Source organism: Seriola lalandi, unplaced genomic scaffold (assembly GCF_002814215.2).
Source record: "Seriola lalandi dorsalis isolate HSWRI2012SDOR001 ecotype SW California unplaced genomic scaffold, Sedor1 jcf7180002050658, whole genome shotgun sequence".
NCBI lineage: Eukaryota > Metazoa > Chordata > Actinopteri > Carangiformes > Carangidae > Seriola > Seriola lalandi.
The window spans coordinates 101,684-120,940 of NW_019521211.1; the positions used below are offsets into that span (position 1 = coordinate 101,684).

The following is a 19,257-nucleotide window of genomic DNA, read 5'->3' on the forward strand; positions in this document are numbered from 1 at the left end:
GGGGGGGTTCCACCAAAATCCACTCAACAGTATACCCCAAGATATGAGCTAGTTTGTCCTCTCTGATCCTTTTCTCCTTTTGGTCCTAGTGAGTCACTGTCACAGGGTGATCACAAACCTGCTGCTTCAGGGAAAACCTTTGAACCAGTCCCCAGGAAGACAGCATACACAGGTAAGACACCTCTATAGACCTTACTCACCTCCAAAGACAGTAGAATCTGTAAATGTGTTTATTGTGGGTAGTTGTAAGTGATGCTTCATCTACAGATTGGTTTTTCAATATAAAATGTCATTGTTATTATAATTACATGCCAATATAATTTAGTCCAAATATACTTAATTTACTTTTAATTATTGAAAAATTACTTTACAATTAATTTATAATTGGCAATACATTTTCTGTTGATCAACTAATCATTTCAGTTCTAATTACCTCAGACTTGTTTAGGGCCTTTTTTTTTTTTTTTTAATAGATGTAAACCATTCCTTGAATACACAGATCCCTATCCACATTACTCAGTCAGTATGTTCCTATCAGTGATAATGTTCCAGTGAACTCTGCCCCGTTGGACTGACATTTGTGTCTGTTGCACAGCTGCCCCGAGCATGTTTACATGGAGAAATGCTTCTGCAACCAAGGACAGGTTAGTGTAGTATGTATTTGCATGTGTGTGCTGCGTATGTTGATGAATTTTATTTCTCTAACCTATGACTCATCTCCAGGTGGGGTGGCTTGACTTTCAGCAAGTCAGTCAACGGCAGCTTTGAGGAAACACAGTCTTTTAGAAATGCAAAGGTAGACATTTCTCTTTCTCTCTCCCGTAACGTCAAAGCGTTCATGAAGTTAGAATTACGTGTGAAAAAAATAAATGTATTTTCCTGGCATGTCTGTGCACCGGCAGAAACAGGCGGCGGAGTTGGACCTCTCTACAGAAGTAGCGACTCGCCTCAATCTAGTGGACAGAGAGACTCCTGCTGTCTGTCTGTCTGACACACATTCTGCACATACAAGGCACAGTGATGAGGACATACCTAGGCTGACCAAGGTGAGATTAAATGTTTCATAGAGATAGATGTAGTCCCACTGTGTTGAAGACAACATGGATGAACACTGCGTGTGTTTATTGTCTGTGTGTAGGAAATGGCAGCAGAGGTGAGTGGTGCTCTGGCTCAGAGTGATCCCAACCTTGTTCTAAGCGCAGCTTTCAAACTTCGAATCACGCAGAGAGACCTGGCCACGCTGCAGGAAGGGGGCTGGCTCAACGATGAGGTAAGGTGTAGTAGGAGCCTGAAGACAGTTTTGGTAAAGTTCATTAAATTTGGGGTGCCAATTTTACTTATTAATTTCATTGCAATACAATCAACTTTGATTGCAATACAATCAGTCTATATGAAGAGCTAATGAATTCACTTAATAGAACATTGTGGATCTGTTGATATGTGACCAATGTATATTTTTTAAAATGTAATATCTTGTTCCTTTTTCTGCTTCCTTGGTCAAGGTGATGAACTTCTACCTGTCCCTGGTCGTAGAGCGGTGTTCTGGCGAAGCAGCAGGATTGAGAGTCTACTCGTTTAGCACGTTCTTCTTCCCCAAACTGCGGGGTGGAGGAGGCGGACAGGCTGGAGGACATGCTGCCGTGAAGCGCTGGACCAAGGCTGTCGACCTCTTCCTGTACGACCTTATCCTGGTCCCTCTGCATCTTGGTGTCCACTGGGCAATGGCTGTGAGTCAGAACTACAACTACAACGACAATGACTGATTTATCATATGTTCCTCTGTAATATTCCAGAGTTCCTATAAAAACTTGTTATTATACTGCATGTTTTAACTTTTTTTCCTCAATCTCATTCCAGGTGATAGATTTTAAATCAAAGACAGTGAAGTCATATGACTCGATGGGCCAGAGGCATGATGACATCTGTAGTCAATTACTGTGAGTAATTTGGTTATCTGGCAATTTTGAATGCTTTTTCCATTTATTCCCCTATATTATTACATAATTAGTGGCATCATGCTCATTCTCCAGACTCTATCTTAAAGAGGAGCACAAAGCAAAGAAAGGCAGAGAGCTCGACAGTGCCAAATGGACTATTGGAAGCTTGAGGGCAACTGTAAGTTAAACTCAGATGAATGACATGACACTTAAACATTTTGTCCTTTACCGTGAGATTAATGAGGTTGTATTGTGTATGCCTTGTAGGAAATTCCCCAGCAGAAAAATGGCAGTGACTGTGGTGTTTTTGCCTGTAAATACGCCGACTATATTGCAAAAGGAATGCCTCTCACCTTCAAACAGGTATATATTGTATATTAACTTGATGTAGGAATACTTTTTTGTATCGTTTTAATTTTAATTTTTTACATCATTTTTAAACTTAAAGTAACATCTGCCTATTTCTCTACAGTGCCACATGCCCCTCTTCAGAAAGTTAATGATTTGGGAAATCCTCAATCAGAAGCTGCTATAGAGGATTGGATCAATCTCCTGTCCATCAACCGCCTAACAACAGAGACTTTCTCAATGGGAGCAACATCTCTGTACAGTAACTACATGGTGAAGAAAAAAGAAATAAATGGGCCAAAGAAGTGGACTGACATCTAACCCAGTCTTGCTGTTCTGGTCTGGAGAAATCAAACACTAGTCTTAAGAGTTAATTATGTCCCTTTTCCTATCAGGGACATATTGATGTTTTGTAATCTCTGAGTTGTAATTGGAGACATTATTAGGATGTAAGAAGTGTATGTCTTATACAAGCTTTGGCACTACTGACTGAATGGCTTTTTTTATTGACTTTGGATTGTTTCTGTTACTGTTTTGAAGTATTGCCTGAAGTGCCTTCAGCCCTCTGACACTGAGCTCAACATAGAGCATGCTTTTGTTTTTTTTAATTTCAACTTCAAGTCAGTTCTGAGGAGCTGTACTCAAAATTCATTATTTCGATTTTCGTAATCGGTGATATTTTGGTGTAATTTGGCTGTTCTCCTCCTGGTTATGATCAACAAAGTGGATGGCAAATAACTACATTTAGTCTCTGTTTGACATATAGACTATGAAAATTAAAATACCTCCTTTCCATACAATAATGCATGGTTGAGTGCTTGTAATATAACTTTTGCTATTATTTATGATATGATTGGATGAGAAAGTGTATTTGGAGTGTATGTATAGTTTGTTTTTCCTCCATGAGTGGAGTGTTAATAGTTGTTTGCCCATATGTAATAAAGCGCTGTTAGGTCTGTGAATCTTTTCCATGAGCATAATGCAAGAGGCTACTTAGGGCTATTACAATGACTTACAGTGTAGTATTCTGCATAGCAAACTACTGTACACACATGCATGTTTGAGTTCATGCTTTGAAAATGTGATTCTTTTTTTCCCCCTGTAATAAAGTATTTCTTTTTTTAAATTGGCGTTTGGTATTTTAAGTAACTCATGCAGTGTTTCTGGAGGGTTCCTCTGTAGCTACAGGGTATGAATTTATATTGCAATAAATTGTCACATTTATCTTATTGCACAGGCTATACTCAGCCAAAGTGGATTAATCTAATTATTATTGTTTATTTATTATCAACTGTTATTATTATTATTATTATTGTCAACGACGAGCTAATGGACACATGAATTTCCCCTAGGGGATAAACAAAGTATTTATCTATCTATCTAGACCTTTGTAGTCTATATCCACAAAGTACAACTTCTGGTATGGATTTGATCATTTAATCAGATTAAATAGGTTGTAAAATATGAAGTGACAGGACCCGGTTAAGGTCGTTGATATGTGTTTTGTTATGAAATGACATATTGCAATGCTAGTGTTAGAAAGTAGGTTAAGGTAACGTTAACTACGAAACCGGCACCTGTTGCCATGGCGACAGTAAACATTCATGTTGCGGACTGAGGGAATGAAAGCAGGGTGCTGAATTTTATACATTGTGATGATGATGAAGAAACATTGTAAACAGACCACATTTCATACACATCTATCTATCCAGATTTTTACATTAGTGTGTATACCGCGGAATGTTCACAGCTAAAGTGAGCGACATCACAGAGTGGGGAGAAGCTGTTCATCCTGTCTTAAAGATTTCTGTTGAACTCGTCCTTACAACCACATCAAGTTTCCGATAACACTAAATACTGCATATCACAGTGGATCTTTGTGTAATTTATGCCCTGGTAAAACAACCAGCTGCCACTGCCACTGCCCCAGACAAACAAACAAGTGACAAGGAAGTGACATTCTGTCGAATGACCTGCCTGCCTGATGAGAGGACTGACAGATCATATTTTCATTTTGACCCCAAAAGAGCGTAGTGACATGTATACATTATTGTAATGGACTGAGGGCGCAGTTTGCTTATTGTATTTGAATATTGTCACTGTAGAGCAGGTTAAGTATTTCAAAATTAATCATCAATAGCGTTTGAATCCAATTTTCATTCATAGAACGCCCACGAATATGTGAAAATGAAAATGCAAATTGGATTACTGCATTTCCTTTCTAATTGTCTTTAATTGGCTATTTTCACAGAACAGTGCTAATAGAGCTCCATTGATTTGCCGGTCCAGTCAGGGAGACAGAGAAGAAATGAAACCAAGTTGAAGTTATATTAACCTTATCTAAGATTTGGGACCATTCTTACATCAACACACCTAGCTCATATTGTTAAACTCAATAGTTAGAATTTGTGCACTATGTATAATTTCTTATAGTTCAAACTTACAAATAAGTGTAAAAATATCTACTCAAGTGTTTAATGTTAATTTGACAAGAGGTCACTTTCTTGTTCTGGGAAATGAAAATATTGTTTTCACTTCATAAAACAAAAACACATAATTCAGTGGGAGTTATGTTTATTAAAATACGTTTATAAGTAATATTTATGTATTTTAGTGCAATAAAATGCAATAAAAATAACAGTCTTAAAATGAGCTAAAATGTAGTTCCAAAATTACATTAATTGTTTAAATATATATAGGGGACCATTCAATAAAACGATTATTATCTTAAGTAGTGGTAGAAGTAGTAGTATTACACTTAATTATTATTATTATTATTATTATTATTATTATACTTAATTATATGATTATATGTGTCATTTATTTGCCCTTTAAATATCTGCTTTTCTGCCAAATAAAGTTTTTCAACACGCTTTTATTCTGAAGATCAAACCGGAAGAGGACAACGATCTACTCCAGCTGCACAATCTACCCATTCAGATCAAACCGGTTTGCTTTGCGGTAGACTCGGTGATATCAAGTTAAATCAGTTGTTAAAGCCAGTTTACAACGCACTATTTACACATCTGCTGTCTAGTTACATAAATATGAGCGACAACGAGAAAGAGTTCAGGGAGCAGGTGAGTTGTGTTTATGACTAAATAACGGTTCAAAAATAGAAGTTAAGCTAGCTAACCATAGCTAGCTAGCCTAGCTGTTAGCTGCGTTTGTAGGTCTGGTAATGGAAACAAATTTCGAAAACTGGCCGCAAACCTGAGAGAAGTGTGTTCTATGTAAGGCTGGCCGTTTTGTGTGAGTTATTATAAGTGATACGCTCCTACAAATATATAGTACCACAGTGTTGTTAATGTTGATGTAACGTTACCTAAGTTAAAGCAAGAGGCCTACAAAGCACAACAGCGCGGAGATTTGACCGCTGCCCGGCCATGCTACTTTGATTTTACCGCTTATTTGTAGCTCAATTGTTACTTAGCTGTACCTATTGAAATACCCACCAGCCAATATGAAATATCAACAGCAAGTCACTTTAGAAATTAACTTTCAGCTTTGTGTCAGTACATGGTAGTTAGGGCCATTGAAGACCATCAGGGCTGCAACTAATGAGTATTTTTGTCATCAGTTGTTATTTTTTCGATTAATCGATTACTCTTTTGGTTAACAATATTTGTCAATTTCAATAATTTTTCATAGCTCAAAAAGTTAATGTCTTATTTTGTCTAAAAATCCAAGCAAGTTCATTTTACAATTACAGAGGACTAAAGAAACATGAAAATATTCACATTTGAGAAGCTGAAACTAGAGAAATTTGGCATGTTTACTTTTTGAAAAATTACTCCTAAATGTTAATTGATTATCAGAATAGTTGCTGATTATATCTCTGTCAATTGACTAATCGATTAATCGACTAATCTTGCAGCTCTCAAGACAATAGCAAGCTAACATACAAACGTGTATTCACCTAATATATGTTGTTTTCTGGTTTTGCTGTTGTTTTCTTTGTACATTTTAGTTTTTAACAGAAACCAACATGCCTTATCACCCTTGTTTGTTCTTTGTTAAGGTTGAGGTTGGAAGAAAGAAAAAGGCGGAAGACGTTTCAGATGTGAAGTTGTTAATGTTTGAAGCTGATGGTGTTGATGCATGCTAATGTATTGGATGCTGAAAAGAAGCAATCAAGATCTGTCCCCACTACTAGTGTTGTAATGGCAGATGGTAAATGGGGGAAGAGGAGGAAAAAAGAAGTCATAAGGTCAAACAGAAGAAAGAAGAAATGAAGGGTTGTTTTGAAGTAATGAAGTTAAAGAAGTTATGAAGTTAAGATCAGAAGTTTACCAGGGTATGAGTAATTTCCTAACAGCCTGCTATGTTATTACTCTTTCATTCTGTTTCTTTCTCTAAAGCATGCACTTTTTATTTCCTCTCTGTATCAGAAACATCACTGGTCAATCCCTCCATACCATTTAGGTTTATTCTGTGTGCAATCTGAAATTCAGCTAAATTATTTCATTTCTACTTTAAATATCTGTTGCATTGTATGACCTTTTATGATCAAATTCCTAAATATTTAGTGTCAAACCTGTTTAATGCCAAAATGTGGTGAACTCCCTCTGAAAGGGGCATGTAGAGGGTGAGCGCAGTCACTTCCTGTCCCCTTTTATTCTTGTTTTTTGGCAAAACCTTGGCTTAGGAGTATTTCTGACCTCAGTGTCTGGTCTGTCCAGGACTCTCGGCCTGGCTCGAGGAGTGCGTCCCCTCGGGGGTCAGCGAAATCCACCAGCCGCTCACCAGCACGCTCCAAAGATGGCTCCCGCCGTTCCAGGTCCAGATCTCGTTCTCGATCCAGATCCAAATCCAGGTAATACGGGCTTAATTTTTCAAACTTGGCTGTGGTGTGTGGTTCATTTGTACACAAGAACTACATTTCTCAAACTTAATTATGAGTATGATTTATTGTATTACACACATGCATAAACATAATAATTTATGTCTATCCCCAGGTCCCGGTCCCACCGAAGCTCACGTAGACACTACTCCCGCTCTCGTTCCCGCTCACACCGACGCCGTTCCAGGAGCCGATCTCGTAGTTGGGAGTACCGCCGCCGTAGGAGCCATAGCCGCTCCCCCATGTCAAACCGACGTAGACACATTGGCAATAGGGTTCGTAGAGTCTTTTATACGTGCTCGGGCTGCAGTTCCTATAGGCCTTCTAATTTGTGAATTTGTAATTTAATGTTTTGATGACTAAAGAAACTTCATGGACACACTAGAGTTTTCAGTTTCTTAATTTGATAAGATTATGAGTAAGTCTCCTTTGTGGTGTGTAATCTTCATGAATTTTACATTTAAAAAAAATATGTTGAAAATGCAAGTCATTTAATTCCTAACAAAATCTGGCAAATTGCTGCAAAGTCCTCAAATTTTCTCAACTATCACTTTATCACAACATTATAATGTTACTTCATTTGCAGCTATTTTACCTCACCCTTTGAATTGACCAACTTGTACACATCAAATTACAAAAAAAACATGACAAATACAATGTACATGCATTTATAAACTGCCTATTTTCACATTCAACAGAAACATTTTCCAATTTTCTCTGAAATACCCAGGTGCTAATACGCTCTGAAAAGAAGAATTTTGTAGCAGTGATGTGGCAGGTTGTTTGTTTACAATATTTTCACACTCCTTTTACTCCCACAGGCCAACCCAGACCCTAACAACTGTCTCGGTGTGTTTGGACTGAGCCTGTACACCACTGAGAGGGATCTGAGGGAGGTTTTCTCTAAATATGGCCCTTTGAGTGATGTCAACATTGTGTATGACCAGCAGTCGCGTCGCTCAAGAGGCTTTGCCTTTGTCTACTTTGAAAACTGTGAAGACTCCAAGGAGGTAGGAAGAAGATGGTGATATGTATTTAAAATGTTTTCAAAGTTTACCTTCAGTTTCTCAGCAAATAAGATTCGATATCATCAAGCACTTGAATACTTTTTGGTTTTTACCGTTTAGCAATTTTAATACATTACTTTTTCCTCTAGTAACCTGTAATGGATGTTTTGTTTTATGAAAGTGTATTGTGTAAGTGAGAGAAGTGTGTTTACTGACAGGAAAGAAGTGAAAGTTGATCATATCTTTTTTGGTAAAATTATAACGATATGATTTATTGTTGAAACTTCTCTATAGAGTTTCTGTTATTAATGACAACCATCATATAAATAGGTTCTGTTGGAGTTGAATGAGTGTTTGTGCATTCAGTACACTTGCATCTGAATTCTCTGCAATGCACTGAAATTAAATGTTTAACATGAAAAGCATTTCATTAGTTTACTAGATAAAAAGTCTACTTCTGACTGTTTCAGGCCAAGGAGCGTGCTAATGGTATGGAGCTTGATGGACGCAGGATCCGAGTGGATTTCTCCATCACTAAACGAGCCCATACTCCCACTCCTGGAATCTACATGGGACGTCCCACATAGTGAGTGTTTCTTAACCATGCAGGGTTTTATATGTTACATGAGGGATATTTTCTGGAAGTTACTGAGTGTGTTGTCTTTTAAGGTGTCACCAACGTTATTTCTATGCGTGTTCTTTTAAGCGGTGGTGGTGGCGGCAGTGGCGGCGGTGGCGGAGGTGGTGGTGGTGGTGGTGGTGGCGGCAGTGGCGGTGGTTCGTCACGGCGTGTCTCGAGGGACTATGACAGGGGCTACGACAGAGGTTATGACAGAGGTTACGATCGTGATTATGATCGTTATGACGACCGAGAGTACAGATCATACAGGTGGGTTCTTTTTGGCCTGTTTGGCCCAGTATTTCACTTGACTTTGACAAGTGATAGGACTGCATCTATTAAAATGATACATTTTCAGAATGGAATAGTCTACTGATAACTCTTAAGGTTGTATAAGAATATTTTAAAGATCTAGAATACATATGGCTGATATTAAGTTGGCCAGATGTCTTAAAAATAAATTATGAAACAAAATCCTGATTTTTTTTTTTCTGGCTCAAATAAATAAATGAATTCAGTTATCCTAATTATGTTTAACATTAAAGGCCCCAGGTGAAATGTTGTGGTTTTCTTTTTCCCTCTACAGACGCAGATCTCCATCTCCTTACTACAGCAGAGGGTATCGCTCTCGATCCCGATCCCGATCCTACTCACCACGTATGTTGATGCCATCTTTCTATTATTTGGCTGCAGGATATATTGACTTAGAATTTGAATATATTGACTTATTCACGGTTTATATGAAATCCAGATGTTACCTTCGCACATACCATTTATTTGATCCACATTTGTGTTCTTTTTGTCATTTCTTTTTTCACAGGTCACTACTGAGCAGTGTGAGAAGAGTCAACGACAGATTTAGTGTTATTGTTTAAATACTTGTTTCTTTAATGTTTTTTGAACATATTATATATGTGATAGGAATTCAGGATTTGATATATATTAAAAGCTAAACCAAGTTCTCCTGAAAATGCAGTGTGTCTGAGCACCACAACATAAATGGTGATTTTAATCTTTACCAAATTTGTCGGAAGTGTCATGAAAAGTTCATGAAGAGTCACGAAAAATTTGGTTCCGGTGAAAACAGGCAATTCTGCAGATCTACACCAAATATCAATCACTTTTCACTTGAATTGAAATATGTGAAATCACAATAGCTAAGAGAAATCTGAAACAGAATCTCTTTGGTGTTGATAATTAAACAAAGTTCTGGTTTCTTTATGATTTGATTGACAGACTTGATTTTACATCAGTATTATCAAGTATTTTCTGTGGACGTTATATTACTATTTCACATTTAGCTGTTTGTATGTAGCTGGTAAAATTGTCAAGATCCTAGTTTGCTCCGGGATGTATTTTGAATACCATGTTTGTTTTTAATTTTGTCTTTTTTGGTGCAAAGTACTTTTTATGGGGTCGGGCGGGGGGTTGTATATAAACAATAAAAAAATAACTTGGGTCATTTGCTCTGATTATTAACACTGAAGTATTATGTAATAATTGCACTGCTACATGGTTTTAGATACGGCAAGAATGCTGCAGGTGTTGGACCACGAATTCCCATCAAACATTTGGAGTTGTTACTCTTGTTTTGATTTTGTTTTTTGTTTTTTTCTTGACAGAAATAAAAATGTTACTGCTTGGACTTCAAGCACGCACTGTCATTACATTTTTACATTTTTTTATATTTGCAAAGAAATGCTACATGTGTATATACAAATGTATGATGTTCTACAGGCAGCCCATACACTGTCTCTAATGCTGTATGAATGTGCCATTGGACAACTTACTCATAGCAGCAGTAGAAGTGTTTTGGCTGGAATTGAATTTTTTTATGCAAGGACAGACTTTTGTTTTTAGTAATACTTAATTATGTCACAACTCAAGTGAGAAATGTAAATACTGAATCCTAATACGAAGCAAATATGTGCTATAACTGATGATTATCTCCGTTATCAATTACTCTGCTGATTATTTTCAGGACTAATTGTCTGGTCGATAAAATGTCAAAATCATTTATCATTTCCTAAATCTTAGCCCGATGTCTTCAAATTATTGTTTTATTTGACTGGTAGCCCTAATCTACTTATGTATATTCAGTTAAATGTGACATAAGACAAAGAAAACAAGAATTCCTTTCATTTGAAGAGGTAGGAATAGTTTGTTTGTTTTTTAAGTTAAAAAATTAAAGAGTAAAAGTGCATTAACAGTTGAGGAAATGTTAGTTATTATTGTCTTTTTATTAACTTAAAAATATAATTTGTCGAAACCTTTCATACAGCTGTGTGAATGTTCTTGAACGCATCTTGTAAAGTGTCGACACCTAGCGACTTACCGCGGAAAGGCAGACGGCAAAGTAAATAACACATATCGGTCGATTCACACCTTTTATTGCTTAAAACACTAGAAGTAAAAAATGAAAATAAAACTTGAGTAAATAAAAACTCAGATTGATCAGTCTGACTGTCAATTCACCTCTGACGTAGGGTTGCAGCTCTTTCCCCGACCAATCAGAGACCGTTCACGTCAAAACACTTCCGCTCTTCTCTCCAGCTTGTCTTTTCAGTGGAGTGGCCGGTGTGAGCAGAAGTCTGAACCGTGAACTCCACGTAGCCCAAAGGCGAAGGACAGATATAAAGGTACTAAATGAGGATGTCCCTCGGCTGAATAGCTTTCGGGTGTTTGTAATGAGTGGGAAAGGCAGACAGGACTCTAATTTCGGTGAGATATTATGGCTAACAGCTGGGAGTGGTTCCAATTAGCTTCTAGCTAACGTTAGCGTGCTGTATTTGAATGAGCATATGACTACACGTTTTTAGTGGAGCTACTTACTGACTAAAAACCCAGGCTGGTGTTGGTACAGATAAGCATGCCTCGGGAAGGTTATTTTGACAATGGTGTCAACGAACTTGTTCTAACTCCTGCAGATGCCCCCAAAAAAGGGAGAAGCACCAAAACAGGCTCCATTAATTGGACGATTTGGCACATCCTTGAAAATTGGAATCGTGGGATTACCTAATGTTGGGTATGTACATGTCACTGGCAACGTGGATGTTAGGATATAAACAAATGTTCAGCTCATGATTCAGGGCTGATTTTTGCACTACGCTCGACCCTCTCCTCACTCTCCTCTGCAGGAAATCCACATTTTTCAACGTGCTGACCAAAAGTCAAGCTGCTGCAGAGAACTTCCCATTCTGCACAATTGACCCAAATGAGAGCAGGGTACCTGTTCCTGATGAGCGCTTTGATTTCCTCTGCCAGTACCACAAACCAGCCAGGTGTGTGTCATGACTTGACTCAACTCAACTTTATTATTTATACAGCACTGAAGACACAACATCAGTCATTTACAACACACACACAACCAGGAAAACAACAAATGAAAGGAAACAAAACACAATAGAAGAAAAAGTATAATATTTTATTAATACATTGGTAAATATTAATATTGCTGTTATAATTATTATTAGCGTTATCATCATCACCTACCATCGTCATTACAAAGTCATACAATGCACATAGAGGCAACACAGACCAATGGAGACAAGCATAAATACCTGAGTGGCTCTTACAAGAAACAAAGCCTAACAAGTAAATGTGCATTTTAAGATTCTTAAAAATCTTAGTAGAAGAGGAGAATCATATGGTGGGATGAAGCTATAGAGACAGTATGTTGCGAGTCACATTATGACATATCACTGACAATCCCTCCTTTTCCGTATTTTTTTTTTTTTTTTTTGCATCTCTAGTAAGGTTCCTGCCTTCCTCAACGTTGTGGACATTGCTGGTCTGGTGAAGGGAGCTCACTCAGGACAGGGACTTGGAAATGCCTTCCTCTCCCACATCAGTGCTTGCGACGGCATCTTCCACATGACCCGTGAGTTGTCATTACTATTGCCCGCTGCAGCTGCTGTGTAGCAACAACTGAGTTCAGTGGACAGGTGTTAGGAGGGTGAGTTAGAGTCATTACTGCATTTTTTAAAAGGGAACAAGGCCCATCTTGACTGACTGCAGTGTGGCAATAGCACAGTTTATTAAATTGTCAAATATGGAAGGTTGGCTTTGAATGTCAGGTTAAATTTGTTATTTAGTTAACTTGTTCTTTGATCAGATAGTTCCTGATTTAAATAAAATGTTAAAATTTTAGACAATTTTATTTGTGTATGGCCTCTTGTTAAACAATATCCAGCCCTACTTTTTCCTGAAGTTAGACATTAGATTTAAAAGCCTTTACATTTCTGATCAGCCTGGCATGTCAAGTCAGAGGCTGGGAGAGGTGCTAAATTGATTTTTTTTCAGACCAAGATGAAGTTTATATGGTAGAATTTCTAGAATATAGGTTTTACCTAGCTCAACTGAAATCTCAGAGGTCAACAAAAATCAGTATCCCATTTATTGTTCATGAGTTTCATCAATTTATAGCTTAAGGAAAGGCTTCCTTGTTTGTAAATACTGACTCAACTGTTCATGGTGTGGAAATAACAAAGTAGATTTTGTTAATGAGTGAAATTGACCTTTAACACCAATAAAGGCCCCCTGTTTTCAATATGTGTAAATATTTATAACATCCATCAATGCTTGTGTGTTTTAGGTGCTTTTGATGATGAGGATATTATCCACGTGGAGGGTAACGTTGACCCAGTGAGGGACATCGAAATCATCCACGAGGAGCTGCGACTAAAAGATGAGGAAATGATGGCTCCAATTATTGACAAACTGGAGAAAACCGCCGTGAGAGGAGGGGACAAAAAACTCAAACCTGAATATGTAAGTAAAGTGTGTTGGTGGGAGCACATGCTGCGCATCTGTTGTGCTGTTTCACATTTGTGTCACCATTGGGAAGGTAATAGGAAATCACAATCTGTCATCAACCTTACCTGCTGCTTCTTGCTTCAGGATATCATATTGAAGGTAAAGAACTGGGTGGTGGACGAGAAGAAACACGTCAGATTCTACCATGACTGGAATGACAAAGAGGTAGAGTGTGTGTGTCGTTGTGTCTGTGTGCTTAAATATATTTGTGTCTAATCTTGTGGCTAGTGTGCCTACAATGTGTGCAGAAATGTAATTTATTACTGGGCCTCTGTGTGGATCAAACACAATGTATTTTCAGTTTATATTAATAATTGGAAAAGGTGTTTTTTTTCTTTTTTTTGCCTTTTTGCATCTAGTTATATGTATAAGTCCTGCCATTTTCTGTCATTTGATTTTTAATGCACACATTTAAATGCACATAAAAACCCAGTGATTGGTGTAATTTTCAAATCAAATCTGGGGTGAAATGCACATTATCCAAGCAGCAGGATTTCCTGACAAAATATCTGAAAAGGCTTTCTGAGAACTAAACTATTTTCAAACTCATGATTTATATGTTTTTAATTTCTCTCCACAGATTGAGGTGTTGAACAAATACCTGTTTCTGACATCCAAGCCCATGATCTACCTGGTGAATCTCTCGGAGAAAGATTACATCAGAAAAAAGAACAAGTGGTAGGTTTTGTTCACTTGCTATTATTATCCTTTGCAACTGGATGTCCCATACATTATTTGTTCGTGTATTTAACTGCAGTTGAGCATTCAGAAAAGCTGACCCGCCTGTTTTCTACAAAAAAAAAAAAAAAGGTTGGTAAAAATCAAGGAGTGGATAGACGCTCATGATCCTGGTGCTCTGGTCATTCCCCTGAGTGGAGCTCTGGAGTCCAAGCTGCTGGACATGGAAGATGAGGAGGAGAGGAATAAGTACTGCGAGGAAATGAAGACACAGAGGTGAGCCATACACACCCATAATGTGGCAGGAATCTATTTGATCAGGTTCAGATTATTATTGATTAGTCTTGTTTTTACTTTTATGATGAAATATTCAGTCTATAAAATGGTGAGAAATGCTCTTCATCATTTTCCAAAGTAATGTGTTCTCATTGGTTTTTTCATTTGATGGTTCAGTAGCCTGAAATACAATGATAGTTGTTTTTAAAAGTACATAAAAGCAGCAAATCCTCACATACAACCAGGAAATATTAAAGAAGCAATTTACGTGATAAATTGCTTAAATGATAGATACATTATCAAAATTATAATGAATTGATTTTCTGTCCATTGTAAAATTGATCAGCACTAAAGCCAAGTATATCAAATTCTTTTGAATAAGCTGATGTAAACCAACTTCTAAATATCTGACAGTGCCTCACAGTCAGTGTAATGGGATTGTTACTGCTGACAGGTAAATATTATTTTGAGTCAACTGCATAAAACAGTAGGCCTTTTTTTCACAGTAAACATTTTGACATGTCACAGCAAGAGATTCATAGTTAGCTCTATTAATGAAGACTTTCCAGAGAACTGGTATACCTAATACCTGGGGCTTGTGGAATTTACATGCCATCATAAATGGCAGGTCCAAGTGTTTGCAGTTCAGAAGGCCTTTGAATCAAATGAAAACACTGAATAACTGAATAAATCTTTATTGTGTAAATCTGTTAAGTATAAAATGAGATGATTAAATACTCATGCAATTGTTAAAAGAACTGAACTGTATTTGATTAAATGAACTACAGATTTGGGGCTTTAATTGCTGAATGTACCTTGCAAAGATACATTTTTGCTTGCACTGCGCCATCATGGATAATCATCTTTGGTTCTCTCTCTCTCTCTCTCTCTCTCTCTCTCTCTCTCTCTCTCTCTCTCTCTCTCTCTCTCTTTCTCTCTCTCTCTCTCTCTCTCTCTCTCTCTCTCTCTCTCTCTCTTTTTTTTTTTTAAGTGTTCTGACCAAAATAATAAAGACCGGCTATTCAGCACTGCAGCTGGAATACTTCTTCACAGCAGGACCAGATGAGGTGCGAGCGTGGACCGTCAGGGTGAGTGTTGTGACATGAATAACTCTTCTTCACAGTTCATTATTATCTTTGGTCCTCGTGGATTAACTGCTAGACTAATGGATTTATTTTAAAAACCTCTCTATTTTTATTTAAAATGTGTCATTTTAATAATTTTTTTGAAAACTAAGTTCACATTTTTATTAGCTATTTAGGCAACTCTTTACTTTAAGCCCACTATTTAGCATTCATAAGCAGTATATAACATTAAATAAACTAACTACATTATAGTGTGTTTATAACATACTATAAGTGTTTACTAATGTATTTGTCAACAACTTCATCTCCTCCTGTGGACACCCATATGTGGAGGCTGTTGTATAAACAGATAATGAATGATAATAAAGTAAAACACAGTTGTAATAATATGAAATATTATGTAAAATACATTATGTAGTATATTCTTTGGAGAAGTTATAATTGTTGAAAAGTACTTTACAATAATTAATACTTATACATGCTAAATAAGGGGACTTGTATCAATATATCTCATATAGTAAGTGCCAACATAATTAAATGTGAATATTACACATTTAATAGATAAGAAATTCATTATTACTCATGTTCGTACTTTTGCTGGTTAGTATTTGTTTTGGTATTTGCTGCTTTTCTTTATTTCATTGTTCACTATTCATATTTGGAAAAAACAACAACAAATAATCTGACATAAATGCAGCAATTCAAAGGTCTATTGTATTAAGGTTTTCTTCATTTAAAACATTTAATGTGTTTTGATATTTACAGACTTTCTGACTTTCACTCTTGTTTGCATTTTGCCCCTTAAGGGCCACTGTACAGAGCTCCATTCATTATAGTTGCGTCCTAAATTGAGACTGTTGTTGCTTATTTTAGCAGTATGTTTTCACTTGACTTGCCTTTTTTGGCACCATCGTCATCATGGGAAGCATATTGTAATAATATCATAAGTTATGCTATAAATCTTAACCCTATCTACGATAAAGGTCCTCAAGAAGTGGTAGTGTGTTGATATGTTTGCAGTTATGTTTTTGAGATTTTCTGTTCTGTTTTACTTCAACAGAAAGGTTCCAAGGCTCCTCAAGCTGCAGGAAAGATCCACACTGACTTTGAGAAAGGCTTTATCATGGCCGAGGTGATGAAATACAGTGACTTCAAAGAGGAGGGCAGTGAAAATGCAGTCAAGGTGTGTATTTGTATAGAGCCTAATTATAAGCTAGAACTGCCACAATGTTGATTTTCTGTCTATAAATATGTTGATTTTCTGAGAAATGTCATTTGAATTGGCTTTATTTTTTCCCTTTCATTTTCATCCCCTTTCTCAGGCTGCTGGGAAATACAGGCAACAGGGCAGGAACTACATCGTGGAGGACGGGGACATTATCTTTTTCAAATTCAACACACCAAATGCCCCTAAAAAGAAATGAGACCATGCAATCACCAGAGGGAGAACTCAGAATACTTATCAGTCCGGCCCCTGAGAGCTACACTGTCTGCTGGCTTTCATACTTCTCTCTTGATTTCAGAGGATCAACATGCAGCCTGGTCGGCCAGAGATATTTACTCACCTGGCCTGGTCTGGAGCAGAATCTATCAAAATGATTCTTTATAATACGAATTCTATACAAACACACCATACATTCCTATGTATAAGAATATGAACAAATTTTGAAATGGTACCAACTGCACTGCCAGTCAAACATTGTTGAACACACTCACAGTCAAGAAGAGATGTGACTGTAATGAAAAATATATACCTTTTGATTTTTAGTGGAAATTATCTAATCAGGAACCTGTAACAGAATTCAAACTGCATACTCTTGTAATTGATGAAAGCACTGTAAACAGCAGGGATTGTTTTCTAGATGCTCAAAGACACTTAAAAGGTTTAATTTGTCTTCTTTCCCCCAATTTATCTTTAAGACAAAGTTTCCCCTGTGTAATAAGAGTTTATCTCTGCAGTCATTAATTGACACTTACATCCATGATGACTGCTGATTAATTGGCAAGCTCTGAGATCCCCAACGAGTCTCTTAATTAGTGTTTTATTAAAGGCAGGTGTGCTGGATCATTAACCGGCTTCTGTATCTTTAAAACATGTAAACAGTGTTGGCATGAATTAGAGTATGATACAGCAGTCTGCTACAGGTGCCTCATTATAGTTGATAAAAGCTTCATGGCTCCTGGCTTGGTCTTTTGCCTAAAATCAAAAAGACATGAACTTTTCTCAGTTCCTTCTTACATTTTGCTTAGTTAAACTTTCTTAATTTTATGCTATTAACAACAAAGTCATAAGGCCTAAAACCTATTGAAAATGCTAAAATATACAGTGTCTATAATCATTTGACTGGCAGTGTGTTTACTTTTTAGAGAGAGTGAAAGCCATCACTGTGTTTAACTCCAGGTTAGTACTGTGCTGTAATCTGAGCAGGAGGGTTATTGTTATTTTAGAAAGAGCAAAGCAGTCATCCCTGATGGTGCCTGATCAGATGCCTGAACAAAGAATGTTGTTATACACACTGCTTTTATTGACTTAAGTTTGGGCTTGTAAAAAACAAAAAAAAAAAAAAAAAAACAGACTCCTCACATTAAGATCTCCACCCTGCGTAACGAGACAATGCTTCATTGTGAATCCGGACAGCTACAGGAGTGCTCTGTGCATCATCTGGACTGTACAGCTTCAAAATATATCAGGTTTCAGTATCTTTATTTTTGAGAATACTGACCGTCCCCTTCCCAAACATCTTGCCAAAGTGTGGACATAGAACTAAATAGGGGTACATAGGAGAAAGATGTTAAAGGGAGCAAATGTCTAATAAATGTCATCCTCATCAATCTGCATGTGTCAATAAAAGGAGAGAAACCTGTCATTGTTTTGTGTATTTCTAATTTCTATCTGTGTTAAAGGCTAAAGTTGCAACGTAAAGAAATTAGGTACACTGTAATGTGCAGGAATATGGACCCTAGAGTGTAATTTTAGGCTTTTACAATTAATAACTTGATACAATTGAAACAAGATATTGTAGAATTATAAATTTAATAACTGAGGTTGCCTTTTAAATGATGCAATAATAAGCAATAAGTAAAGGTGTTATTTAACTATTCGAAACAGTGTCTAAAGCAATCACAAAACGTTGAAGCAGGAAAAAAAAGGAAATTCATTACATTTCAACTTGCTTTTTCTGTCTTTGTTGACAGAAAAATGTCTAATTCATTTTTAACCTGGTATCACAGCCTTTAACAGAATTAGATTTGGCCAAGGGTGTAGTTTCGGTCTAAAGGATGCAACAACCTTGCCACCCCACCAGCATATAAGATCTGAATTTAAATTCAGAAATGTGCATATGCAAATTTAATATAGGTACATGTGTTGAATCTCCTTATAAAAAGTCATAAATATGACATAATATAGAAAGGTCTAAAAAGTAATATAAACCAATGCATAAAGAGTCATAAAAACAACATAATACATAGCAAGGTCTGAAAAGTCAAAAACGACAGAATAATAAGGCAAAAAAAGTCGAACACTTAATAGTATATTTAGATATAAAGTTGTAAAAAGGACATAGGCATAAAAATGTCATAGTATAGTAAGGCCTAAAAAGTCATGAGGCAAAAAAAGTCATAAAAACATCATAGTATAGTAAGGCAT

At 36.8% G+C, this 19,257-nt stretch overlaps 3 protein-coding genes across 4 annotated transcripts in view; all 3 read left to right on the forward strand.

The window, feature by feature from the left end:
- The window catches only part of senp2 (SUMO specific peptidase 2), a 6,364-nt gene extending 2,953 nt beyond the window's left edge, over window positions 1–3,411 (forward strand). Inside the window, exons 8-17 of the mRNA XM_023399153.2 lie at window positions 90–172; window positions 596–644; window positions 724–796; window positions 903–1,046; window positions 1,139–1,270; window positions 1,503–1,727; window positions 1,858–1,937; window positions 2,031–2,115; window positions 2,205–2,300; window positions 2,410–3,411. Coding sequence (XP_023254921.1) covers window positions 90–172; window positions 596–644; window positions 724–796; window positions 903–1,046; window positions 1,139–1,270; window positions 1,503–1,727; window positions 1,858–1,937; window positions 2,031–2,115; window positions 2,205–2,300; window positions 2,410–2,472 — 1,030 coding nt within the window. The 3' untranslated portion in view covers window positions 2,473–3,411. The remainder of the gene's footprint in view (window positions 1–89; window positions 173–595; window positions 645–723; window positions 797–902; window positions 1,047–1,138; window positions 1,271–1,502; window positions 1,728–1,857; window positions 1,938–2,030; window positions 2,116–2,204; window positions 2,301–2,409) is intronic.
- A 1,791-nt stretch (window positions 3,412–5,202) lies between these two features.
- On the forward strand, window positions 5,203–10,405 carry LOC111649394 (transformer-2 protein homolog alpha-like). Its single transcript, XM_023399156.2, has 8 exons — window positions 5,203–5,365; window positions 6,968–7,101; window positions 7,244–7,403; window positions 7,950–8,138; window positions 8,606–8,721; window positions 8,842–9,024; window positions 9,341–9,411; window positions 9,575–10,405. The coding sequence occupies exons 1-8, from the start codon at window positions 5,333–5,335 to the stop codon at window positions 9,583–9,585; spliced, it is 897 nt and encodes a 298-aa protein (XP_023254924.1). The 5' UTR covers window positions 5,203–5,332; the 3' UTR covers window positions 9,586–10,405.
- Window positions 10,406–11,276: 871 nt separating this feature from the next.
- On the forward strand, window positions 11,277–18,475 carry LOC111649390 (obg-like ATPase 1). Of its 2 annotated transcripts, none has more exons than XM_023399151.2 (11): window positions 11,277–11,393; window positions 11,682–11,779; window positions 11,892–12,035; window positions 12,507–12,634; window positions 13,349–13,524; window positions 13,654–13,734; window positions 14,150–14,247; window positions 14,380–14,523; window positions 15,515–15,611; window positions 16,669–16,791; window positions 16,931–18,475. In XM_023399151.2, the coding sequence occupies exons 2-11, from the start codon at window positions 11,682–11,684 to the stop codon at window positions 17,030–17,032; spliced, it is 1,191 nt and encodes a 396-aa protein (XP_023254919.1). In that variant the 5' UTR covers window positions 11,277–11,393; the 3' UTR covers window positions 17,033–18,475. The 2 variants fall into 2 exon arrangements, with proteins under 2 accessions (XP_023254919.1, XP_023254920.1); XM_023399152.2 differs by having other exon boundaries at window positions 11,328–11,475.
- Window positions 18,476–19,257: the final 782 nt, after the last annotated feature.